We start from the raw sequence: 12,128 nt of genomic DNA on the forward strand, positions 1-12,128 counted from the left end.
GCCAGGCAGGAATTTCAGCTATGTTGCCTGGGTTACCTTTTCATGCAGTCTCCTTCTGGGCAGCCTTCCCTTGGGACTGGGCCTCTCTCCTGACTACTTGGCTGTCCCCATGGATAGATTGGGTGGCTGCATATGGCCCCCAAAGTCTTAGAGGAGCATCTGTTGGAGAAACAAGTTTAGCCATCTTATCATGGGGCCCTCAGAGGCCTCTTCTGTGGAAGCCCATCCTTGAAGCCTTGGACTTGTGTGTTCTTCCCAGCTCCCAGTTCAAACACCCCTGGCTTTGGGACGCCTCTCCAACTCATTAGTCATCCCCTCCTCTGTTCCATAGCGTCTAAACACAGGGTATTGTAGTTATTGATGTCCAGAGCTCGTTCCCAACTAGGCTGGCAGCCAGCCAGGGCAGGAGGTGTGTATCATTCATATTTGTATAATCACTACCCAGTGGGCCATCAGTACATGTTTGTTGAGTGAATAACACAACGGGGACTCTCCATATGAATTAGGCTATCTGGGTTTGGGTTGACATTTTATTTACTTGTTGATTTTTAAAGTAAATTAATTGTTTTAAAAATACTTTCGTAGGGAGTTCCCTGGTGGTCCGGTGGTTAGGACTCAGTGCTTTCATTGCTGTGGCCCTGGGTTCAATCTTCAGTCAGGGAACTAAGATTCCGCAAGCCATGTGACTTGGCCAAAAAAAATTTTTTTTTTATTTTGTAGTTTTTATAATAACATGTAAAAAAGTAAAATAAAATAACATGTATATTGAAAGACATTTTAAAAATTGCAAATATGTAAAGTTAAGTGTTAAAAATTCCCCTCACTTCCCTTCCAATGCAGGTGTCACAGGCAAATACCAGTAAAAACCATTTTAACAACTTTATTGATATATAATCCAAATATCTTACAATTCACCTATTTAAAAAACTTTTTTTTAGTAAATTCACAGGGATGTGCAACCATTACCACAATCTAGTTTTAGGACATTTTTGTATCTCTCCAAAGAAACTCAGTACTCATCAGCTTCCCATCACCGCCTCTACCCTCTCCCAACCCTAAGCAGCAATTACCAATCCACTTCCTCTCTAAAGGTTTTTTTTTTGCCTTTTCTTGGACATATCATATAAATGGAATCATATAATATGTTGTCTTTTGTGTCTGGCTTCTTTCACTTAGCATGTATTTGAGGGTCATCCATGTTGTAGCATGTATAAGTACTCCATTCCTTTTTATTGTTAAATAGTATTCCATTGTATTAATACTGTGTGTTGCATTTATCCAGTCATTAATCACTATTAGCAATTTAATACCCTTCATGTATTTGTTCAGATTTGCCTGGGTTTAAGTCCCTACAGGCCTAGACGAGTGACTCTGGGTAAATTATAATCTCTCCAAGCTTGGTTCAGTTTCCTCAGCAGTAAAATTTGGATAACAAAGGAAACTACATAATAGAGTGTCATGACTGTACTGTCACAGTAATTATTATTTGTTGAGCACTCAGTATGTGCTAGGCACTTTAGATATCTAACAGATCCATGACTTATACACTAGGGAATTAAGGTTAGAAGAAGTTACATAAACTACCAAGGTTACTCCCAAGGTTACCCCTAAGTGATGGAGGTAAATAGAATCACAGGCTGCTTGGAAAGCCTGCACTGTTAACTGTTAAAATCATGGAATAGCAAAGCACTTACCAAGAACCTTGCAAAGAGAATGTTTAGTAAATGGTAATTGCTATAACTATAAAAAAGTGGGAAAAGATTAGCAATTGACTCATTGTCTAAAGACACCAACCGCCCACTTCCCTGGTAGTCCAGTGGCTAAAACTCCATGTTCCCGGTGCAGAGGGCTCTTGTTTCATCCCTAGTTTGGAAACTAGATCCGGCATGTCGCAACAAACACCCAGAGAAGCCGAATGAATGAATGAATAAAATTTAAAAAGATAGCATCTTAAAAAAACAAAAGACACCTGTCATTCTCATTTTTGGCATATTTCCTTCCAGTCTTAAAGGAATATTTCAAACATAGCAAAAATCCAGAAGATAATAGACACTGATGGTTCTGTTGATGTCTTTTTTTAAGAGCACAAAACTTAGTAGATTAGGTGGTTCTAGCGCCAATACTCTTAGATATTTTTCCCCATGCTTATTTTTCCTTAAGTTACTAGTCATACCACATCATTTTCCATCTTTTAAAAATCCTATCTTGAGCATTTCCCCAGCATATAAATTATGCTACATGATTTCTCATGTTACATATATTATACTGTATGCGTGAAACAAGATTGATCAATTCCTCATTGCTGAGTATTTACGCTCTATCTCAGGAACATTATCGTTACACATTGATCCTTCTTCAAGTATCGGATAATTCCCTTTCAGCAAATGCCTAGAAAGGCCGAAAGGTCGGAGACTGTGCTTCTCATTAAGGTTCTTTACACTTCCCTGCTAAGTAATTCCGATGAATGGGAAATGGAAGGAGGCTGAGGTTTGTTCCCCCCCTCCCCCCACCTTTCAGAATGTTTTATTCAAGCATAACACACATACAGAAAAGTGCACCTATGCATGCAGCTCACTGGATTTTCATAAACGGTTCGTTCGGAACACACCGCGTACCCAGCACCCAGGTCCTGAAATAGTGCGTTTCCAGTAGCCCCGGACCGCCTCGCCCCTCGCCATCGCTACCATCCGAGGAGTCTTTAACGCCGGAAAGACCTGCTAATCCGATTATGTCTTTGGTAACTTACTAAAGTAAGTTAATACTACTTCTATACAACCTAGACAACGAAAACGTGAGCTTAATGTTCTCGCAAACGCTTAACATTCTGATTCCGAGCAACGCGAAGGGCGTAGGGATTCAAACGGCTAAGAGGGGCCCGCCCAGCTCGCGGCCCCGCGGGGGTCCTCCAGGCTCCCGGCGTGCATCGCGGCGATCCCGGCGTGCATCGCGGCGCGCGGAGCCGGCTCCAGGGCGTTCGGCGTCGGCTCCAGGGCGTTCGGCGTGGAGCCGGGAGCCGCGGCGAGGCGGCCGGGAGCTTGGCGTGTGCTGGTGACCCGAGGAGGAGAGGCGGAGGCGATATGGAAGTGTAAGTGGTTCGCGGGCGCGTAGCCGGCTCTGGACCGACGCTCACAGCTCGGGACGTCTCGGTCCTGGGAGCCGGGAGACGTGGGCCTGGGGCGACCTCTCGTCGCGGCGCGCCGTGAGGAAGGGGCTCTCGCTCTGGCTCGCTGATCTTCGCGCCCACTCCCACCGCGTGCCCAGGTCGCGGGGCCGCGAGCCAGTTGGCTCAGCTGCCTTTAAATGCCTATTCCCTCCCTCATCCACTCACTCTTGTTGCAAGGGTCACCGTGGGGAGCCAGGATCAGTGTCGGAACCGAGACTGAGGTATAAAGCCCCGGGTCCGGCCTGGAGGTACCAGGAGGAAAGATGGGTAAATCCTGGGGGGGAGCTTTGTTTAGGGGCCGTGGGCTCCTGGGGAAGCCTTAGTCAGAAGAAGTGCTCTCCGAGTTTGATGGGAAGTTTGTGTGTTTAGCCCTGTGTGTGTGTGTGTCTCGAGGGTAAAAGCCGTTCTAACAATTTTAACTCCGCATAGCCTTTTCCGTGTCTGCTCATTGTTCCGCGTGCAAATGGTAGTTTTTACGCCTATTGTGTAATGAATTTTTCCATGGTTGATATTAATTTATTTTGTTGTTTAGACGTTCGGTCGTATCCGACTCTTTGCAACGCCATGGACTGCAGCACGCCGGGTTTCCCTGCCCTTCACCATCTCCCGGCGTTTGCTCAAACTCATGTCCATTGACTCGGTGATGCTATCCTACGACTTCCTCCTCTGCCTTCAGTCTTTTTCAATATCAAGATCTTTTCGAAGGAGTCGGCTCTTCACATCAGGTGGCCGAAGTATTGTAGCGTCAGCTTCAGCATCAGTCCTTCCAGTGAATAGTCAGGGTCGATTTCCTTTATGTTAGCTTATAGTCATCCCCATATTGTGTGTTCTTTGGCACTGATTAATACTTGTATTTTCCTTTTTGTTTTTGTGCCTCATGTTTAATGTCTACATGCACTAGTGTTTTTCAGGCTTTAAAAAAAAGCACAGTAGGTCTATATAAATGAAAACTTCCTAAAACAATACCATACACTCTGATACTGTCTTCTCTTTTGTTAAAATAGAATCTTAACCCACTAAATTGATTTTGCAGTCCACTAATGGGGTTTAGTATGAAACTTGAAAAAACATGCAAGTATATTACTCTAGTCCAACCCATTATCAGTTTTTCCCTTTTCATTAAGCGTTTCCTGTCAGCATACAAACCTGTTTTAATTTATCTGTCTTAAAAAAGATCCCTTGTCTTACCAAACTCTGCCCATGGATGGAGGGCAGTCCTGGTCCTCTCGCTGTGACTCACTTGGGAAGCCAAGGCAGGCATGGACAGGTGAAAAGGGCTGGATGGTGACCTGGAGTAATTTATGAGTGAGTGACACTGAGACTTCATTTCACACATACACATTTTTAAAAATGCTAAAAGTATGGCCAGACCAGGGGGCAGGGGCAGTCATTCTCATACACTATTGATGATAATATAACTTGATTCAGTTCTTTTGAAGACTCACCTGTATCAAGAGCCATAAAAATGGCTGTGGAGTGGTGGGACCAGATGCCATGATCTTAGTTTTTAGAATGTTGAGTTTTAAGTCAGCTTTTTCACTCTCCTCTTTCAGCTTCATCAAGAGACTCTTCAGTTCTTCTTTGCTTTCTGCCATAAGGGTGGTGTCTGCATATCTGAGTTTATTGATATTTCTCCCAGCAATCTTGATTCCAGCTTGTGCTTCATCCAGCCTGGCATTTCACAGGATGTACTCTGCATATAAGTTAAATAAGCAGGGTGACAATATACAACCTTGACGTACTCCTTTCCCAATTTTGAACCAGTCTGTTGTTCCATGTTCAGTTCTAACTGTTGCTTCTTGACCTTCATACAGGTTTCTCAGGAGGCAGGTCAGGTGGTCTGGTATTCCCATCTCTTTAAGAATTTTCCACAGTTTGTTATGATCCACACAAAGGCTTTAGCATAGTCACTGAAGGAGAAGTAGATGGTTTTTTTGAATTCTCTTACCTTTTCTGTGATCCAGTGGATGTTGGCAATTTGATCTCTGGTCCTTCTGCCTTTTCTAAATCCAGCTTGAACATCTGGGAGTTCTGGGTTCATGTACTGTTGAAGCCTAGCTTGGAGAATTTTGAGCATTACTTTGCTAGCATGTAAAAGGAGTGTAATTGTGCAGTAGTTTGAACATTCTTTGGCATTGCCCTTCTTTGGGATTGGAATGAAAACTGACCTTTTCCAGTTCTGTGGCTACTGCTGAGTTTTCCAAATTAATATTTGGTATGCGTATGAATAAAGGTAAAAGTTGCTGAGTAGAAAAAAATCTCTTGTCCGTCCCCACATCTTGTCTGCCTATGGCTCCTTTTCTGTTTCCTGTCACCAGAAAGCTTCTTAGAAGTATCGTTTACTCTTTATTTCTTTCCATCATTCTTTGAGTTTCCATCCTCACTGCTCTACAGAAATGGGTCTTACGTAGATTTACCTATCTTGTCAAACCCAGAAGTTGATTTTCTGGCCTCAGCTTTCTCTCCATCCCTTAGCAGTAATTGATACAGAAACTCTTGGCTTTGTGACATGCTCTCCTGGATTTCCTCCTGCCTCCAGGACTACTTCTCCGTCTTCTTTCCTGGAACCCCCTTCCTTGCTTGGCTTCTAAATGTTGAAGCATTTTAGGGCTCAGTCCTGGGACCGTTTCTCCCCATACTTTTTCCCCTGGTCATTTTACCCATCTGTATGAAAATAATTCCCTAGAATGTATTTCCAGCCCTTCTCTCTTAGCCATACACTTGCCTTGACCGGAAATCGAGCCGTTTCCTCACCGCTAAACCCAGCCCATTGGCCACTCCTGTCCTCTCCAACGTCAGAATGAATTTTGAATGCAATAACTTTTCACTGTCCCCACTGCTAATTTTGTTGTCAGTCTTCTCTGGTTTGGATTAGACAATAGCCTTTGGTTTTCACCCTTGCCCTGTCCCCTCCATTCCCTTTCCACACAGCAGCCAAAGTGAATTAAAATATTAGATCAAATCACTCTCTGTGTAAAAATCCTTCATTGCTTTTCTGTTGTGCTTACAGGATATCTGCATTTCTTACTAGGACCACAAGACCCTGTTTAACCTCACGCACTCACCAGCGTGGTCTCTTGTCACATACCCTCCCCTGAACACACACACTTTGCACTGGTAGGCAAGTAACGGGTAACCCTCCAAGCCCGTTACTGCCTCCGGGCCTTTGCTTTGCTGTTCCTTCTTCCTGGTATACTTTTCCTCCTGTTCTGCCCTTTTCTTACCTCTTTGACATCTCAGGTTGAGTATCCTTTTTCAGTGTTTTTCCTCTTTGGTAATTCTGAAATAAGTCCTGCTTTTTGTCTCTCATAGAACCTTGGTTTATTTTCCCCTTAAATAATTACAAGTTACAATAATAGATGTATGTTTACTTGTCTAGTGTTTTGTCTTCCTCGTGAGAGTGTAGGCACCATGAAGGCAGGGACCAGTGTGTGTTCACCTAGCACTTAGCACTGCACCTGGCACACAGTAGGCCTTTAGTAAATATAGTCGGCCTTCTGTATTTACTAGTTTTGTGTCTGTGGGTTTCACATCCACAGATACAGAGGGCTAACTGTACTTGTTGAGTGAAGTAATTAATAGCACTTCATTAGTTTAAGAAGTTAAATTAATATAAATTAATTAGCTAGTTTCTTGATTGCTTAGCATATCGATTTTCTGATTTTCCTAAGTGAAATGATTTCAGTCAAGAATTTTTTCTCCTCTAGTAACCTGCCCACAACTTCTAAGAAGTCATTGATCAATCAAGAATTTTGTGGCTAGCAGTTTTGGGAAAATGTGGTTTTCTGAGGTAGGCATGTGGTTTGGGGGTGGCAGGGCCCCTGGAATGGGATGGTCTGGAAGCCTAACTTCAGATCTTGCCTGGTCTCCGGTATGAGGTGTGATCTCTGACAGTGTGGTCCTCAGGATCTTCAGGAGACCCCTGAGTTTCTGAGAGGGCAAATGTATTGTACCTCTACCAGGCAGTCCTAGGACCTGCAGTGAGGACGCATGGATGGAAGACTCCCGTGAGTTTTTACTTTTTTTCCCTAACTACCTAGTGTATGTGAATGATACGTCTAATATACACTAGAAGTTTTTTAAGGTTAAGGAATATTTATGCTTTATTTGGTTGAAAGGTAGAGTTTAAAAATGAAAACTTTTTCACCATCACATCAGATAAAAGGATACCAAATATTCATAGCAAGATTAAGTATTTGTATACATAGGTATTTGTTGTTTGACTGACTTTGTCTAATGCCTCTGGGTTATTTATATGCCTGGAAAACTTTGTATTCATCCTTGTATTCTTGAAGTTAAGATACAGAGTTAGGGAAAATGGACTTTCTTTTGTATCATCTTTTTGAAAGAGTATCAGAATTTCTTTCATCTTTCAACTGGAAATACTGATGTTTAAAGACATTAGCTAAGAGGTCCTTTCCATTAACAGGGCTGGAAAGAGGATAATTTGTTTGCTAGCTCCCAAGTGAATGCTACGCTTTAACTTGTTCATTGACTTTGAAGGTGGCTTAGTTTTCTTGGAGCAGAGTTTAGTTTTTCAGAACAGGATTTGAATCAGTAACATAGGTTAAACATAGGAGAATTTGAGCAATTCCGTTCGTCATTGTGTCTGTAAGAGCGTGTGTGACAGTTACTGGGCACTGTTTGCTTGGATTTCTTTGTGCGTGTGTGCTTCTAAGGAACATCTGTCAATAGATCATTTTGTTCTGTTTATTCAGTATTTGGTTTTCCAGGGTAGTTGTTTGTGTCCATTAAATTGACTCAGCAAGTTAAGCAGATTTTACAGGTTAAATTTCAAATAGCAAGTCAGCTAATTCATTAAGGAGCTTAAGTGACTGCCGTCCTGTAAGTCTAGATTCACACAGTCTTTAAAATTCACTTGGAATATTTGCTTTAAATATAAGTAATATCAGTGCTATTCTAAGTCCTACAGTAGAGTATGAAGGGAAAAAAAATTGGAAGAGAGGGTCCTTAATTACAATTTATACTGATGTCTTTTTTAAAAAAACCTTCTGGAGTGTTTTAGTTTTACATCTCCATTTTTATCAACTTTTTACCTCATGAAATTTTAAACCCATGTAGCAGTAGCAAAAAAGAGCATTACAAGTACCTGTATGTCCTTTACCTAGAGTCACCACGTATGCATGCATTTTCTCTCCACACACACACACACACACTCACTCTCACTCTCTACTGAATATTTCAGAATTATAGCTGTGTCATGTTATCAGTCTTAAAAGGCATTTTCCTACGTATCTGCAACACCATCGTCACACCTGGGGAATTCAGTGCTGATATAACCACTGTTATTAAAATGCAATCTATATTAAAATTTCACCAGTTGTCTTGATAATGTTTTAGCTAGATTTAGGAAAACATCGATTAGGATCCAGTCAAGAATCACACATTGCCTTTGTTGCCAGGGTTCTTTAACCTCTTTCACTCTAAGACAGTTTCCTAGCCTCTTTTTGTGACATTGGTATCAGGACAAATGATAGTGAGATTTGAAGAATCTGGGCCAGTGGATTTGAAGAAGGTTCCTCAGGTTGCATTTGTCTGATTATATCCTCTTAACTAGGTTTAAATTAACCACTTTTTGACTGGATTGCTCTGAGGCCTGTTTCCTTCTCAGTGCATCACCTCTTCATCATTGGTGCTGTTAAATTAGATAACTTGGTTAAGATGTCTCTCAAATCTCACCATATCCTGTTCTCAGCAGCCTGCCAGTTAGTGGTGGTTACAGTAACTTCTTCAGGATAAAAACTGCATTTAAAAAAAAGTTCCCCAATACACACAATTCATTTAGGACTTAATTAAAAACAGACACTATATTCATTGGGTTTTTTTGTTTTTTCACACCGATTGGCATGTGAAACTTCCCTGAGCAGGGATCAAACTTGTGCCTCCTACAGTGGAATTGCAGAGTTAACCATGGACCACCAGGGAAGCCCGATATTTTATTGACTAAAGGAATGAAGTTTTTTGCATTTACTCCATTAGTATTTAGCTGGGTAAAAAAAAATTATTGCTGTCTTCCTAATAAAATATCAGTGGATGAATCAGCTGTGCCCACCAGAGTGCAAGATGCAGTATTTGTTTAAAGATCCATTGTTCTCCTGGCCCCAAAACAGGTTCATGACAATACACTTGGAAGGGAGCACCTGTCCTTTGTATGTTGACTCTAGAGAAGACAGGAGATGTTCTCGGGATTCTCTCAGTTAACAGCAGGGACTTGGGCAGTAGGGCAGTACCTGAAGAGCCAGGACAGATTTCCCAGGGCCTGAAATAGTCTGCGTGACCGAGGAGGGGCCGGGGCTTGGACATGAACTTGTCACGGTGCTATCTGGGATGGGTCCACTGGTCTTGAGGAAGAATAGCATTTGTAATTCTTCTCCACCCTGTTCCAGGAAGGGTGTTTTGGTACCCCAGAATGGCACATAGGGAGTTGTAATTCAATTTCCAGCAAAGATCATAGGAAGGCTCTTGGGCTGACTTCCTGATTAAGTAGTCAAGGATGACAGGTGGCTTGATTTGTCATTTCCAGTTTTAAATAAACCATGTCATGGCCCCTAATTATGCACTATCCTTCCTGTGTCAGGTTCCTTTTAAATACATTCTTTGTGACATGAATGCCATTGTGGTCATTTGCGCAAAGCCGTGCTTGATGAAGTCCTGGCTCCGCTGAATGACTGGTAACCTTTGGTAAGCCTTGTGCTGATTTGATTACCGTGCTGACAGCACTGTGTGATGACCTGAGGTCTTGGCTGAATGCTGTGTCAACCTCTTGCTTGTTTTGCTTTATTTGTTGACTGGGGAAACCACCCATCTATTTGGCCCATGTTTTTGAAATTTTGTGTCCTTGTTTTCACCTTACAGCCCATCTCCTAGTTTAAGAACAGACAGTAATATTTTGTTGTGCATTATGTCAAATACAAACTCCTTGGTGAATTGATTCTGTATTACTGATTTCCATCCAGTTTTATTTTTTACGATCCCATAGTTATTGTCCACTTCAGTTAGTTTTTTTTTTTTTAACTGTGTGCCCTTGAGCATGGTTTTTAATCTTTGTACCTGTTTCATCATCCATAAGGAAGAAATCATAATAGCTCCTACATCACAGGCTTTTTAATGAGAATTAAAGTGAAATGATGTCTTACAGCTTTCCTTTAGGGTGATCCTAGTAAACCACAAACTGTTACACTTTTAAAATTTGTTGTTTTCTGAAGGAAATGGCAACCCACTCCAGTATTCATGCTTGGAAAATCCCATGGACCAAGGAGCCTGGTGGGCTACAGTCCATGGGGTCGCAAAGAATCGGACACAATTGAGCGACTTCACTTTGATCCTTAGAACAGCTTTTTGAAGTAGGAAGAGGTGGTGGTGGTAGCACAGGTAGAAGTGGTAATAGATAGTATTTGTTGAGCACTTACTGTGTTCAGGTACTTTATGTTTCAGCTCAATCCTATAACAATCTTACGGGGTTGGCACTATAATTGCCGTTTTATAGATGAGGAAATGTAAGCATAGAAAGATTAAATAACTTGCCCAGATTCATATATCTAATGGACAATGGAGCTGGATTTAGAATCTAGGCCATACTTCTGGGTACTAGTTTATCCTCACTTTTTGTTTTGTATGGGGATGCTTAGGGGGGTGGTAATTAACTCATTAAAACTCATGTAAGTGGCAGGGCTGGAATATGAACCCAGATGTGTCTGATTTCAAAACTGTGGTTTTTGAAAATTGAAGTAGAGTTGATTTAGAGTGTTTCCGGTATACAGCAAAGTGATTCAGCTATACATACATATATATTCTTTTTCAGATTCTTTTCCATTATAGATTATTACAAGATATTGAATATAGTTCCCTGTGCTATATAGTAGGTCAAAACTGAATTCTTAATTGTTACTAATAAAACTGCATTCTTTTTTTTTTTAAAAAAAGAAATAAACACTAGGGAAGGTTTTTGCCAACTGTTTAATAAAGTAAGCTTTATTTTAAATTAAAAAAAAAACTGCATTCTTAACAGTGCATACTGTTAAGAACAGTATGTGCTTTTTGATGTGATACTGTAGAATGGATCAGTGGTCATTTAATCGAGTCACACTGCTGTGCTCATTCATACGTGAAAGTGACATTTTGCCTTGATTCACAGTTGCACAGGGGTCAGGGTTTTGACCACTGTCCTACACGTGAACTCTGCCTGTTGAGTCGACAGTGAAGATAAACACTTTGGGAGTTTTGTGCCTATCTGGCAGGATTCCTGACGCTGCTGGGATTTCCAGGAGTGATGTTACTGTTAAGGGTCTCATTTCTGGTGATCCAGCAGGAAAACTTGGCTGCCCAAAATGTTGATAGCTGGTGGAAGGCAGATGGTGCTGGAGAGAGGACAGGGCTGTGGGATGAGGAGGCCCTCTGTTTCCCCAGCGAATTCTAGCACCCTCTGTTTATTGCCATCCCCCTACTCCTATGGTCTGGCCCACGGTTTCTTCCTACTACTAACTTCCTCTAGATGTCTGGCTTCTCTTAACTTCTGCCTACTTGGACCATGGATAAGCAGAATATTTTAGTAACCTACCTGATGATGGATTTGTGATATACCTCAATTTTAAAGAGGAGAATTTGCTCTGAATTTGTGCATCGCCAGCTAAACCAGTGAGATTTCGGACATTTCTCAATTTGGGGTTGTAGTCCCCAGGTTTCTGAACTGGACTACTGAATCTTAACAGAGGGATTATTTTATATATTTAATTCCCACAAAAAAAGGAAAAAAAAAATTCCCACAAAGGGACATGAACCCTGACTGATGACAGTTTACTTTGTTTTGCAGGAAGGATGCCAATGCTGCGCTGCTCAGTAACTATGAGGTAAATTGCTTTAGACTGTTGTGTTTTCCTCTCTAATTGTTTGCCCTCAGCTTCTGAAGGCTGTTCAATTAGTTTTGGTTAGAAATGACTGAATTCAT

At 41.6% G+C, this 12,128-nt stretch overlaps 1 protein-coding gene across 6 annotated transcripts in view; it reads left to right on the forward strand.

Annotated features, from left to right (window-relative positions):
- CRCP (CGRP receptor component) overlaps window positions 1–12,128 on the forward strand; it is a 95,542-nt gene that overhangs the window by 56,406 nt on the left and 27,008 nt on the right. For 3 of the 6 annotated variants that reach the window (XR_009694458.1, XM_061153341.1, XM_061153342.1), the window contains one exon: window positions 11,994–12,030. Coding sequence is in view for 3 of the 6 variants with exons in the window: in XM_061153341.1 (XP_061009324.1) it covers window positions 11,994–12,030 (37 nt within the window). In the remaining 3 variants the exon portion in view is untranslated. Of the gene's footprint in view, window positions 1–2,949; window positions 3,086–11,993; window positions 12,031–12,128 lie in introns of those variants that run through there. The other 3 variants (XM_061153344.1, XM_061153343.1, XM_061153346.1) reach the window with 2 other exon arrangements.

The sequence above is a fragment of the Dama dama genome, chromosome 10 (genome assembly GCF_033118175.1).
Source record: "Dama dama isolate Ldn47 chromosome 10, ASM3311817v1, whole genome shotgun sequence".
NCBI classification, from domain to species: Eukaryota; Metazoa; Chordata; class Mammalia; order Artiodactyla; family Cervidae; genus Dama; species Dama dama.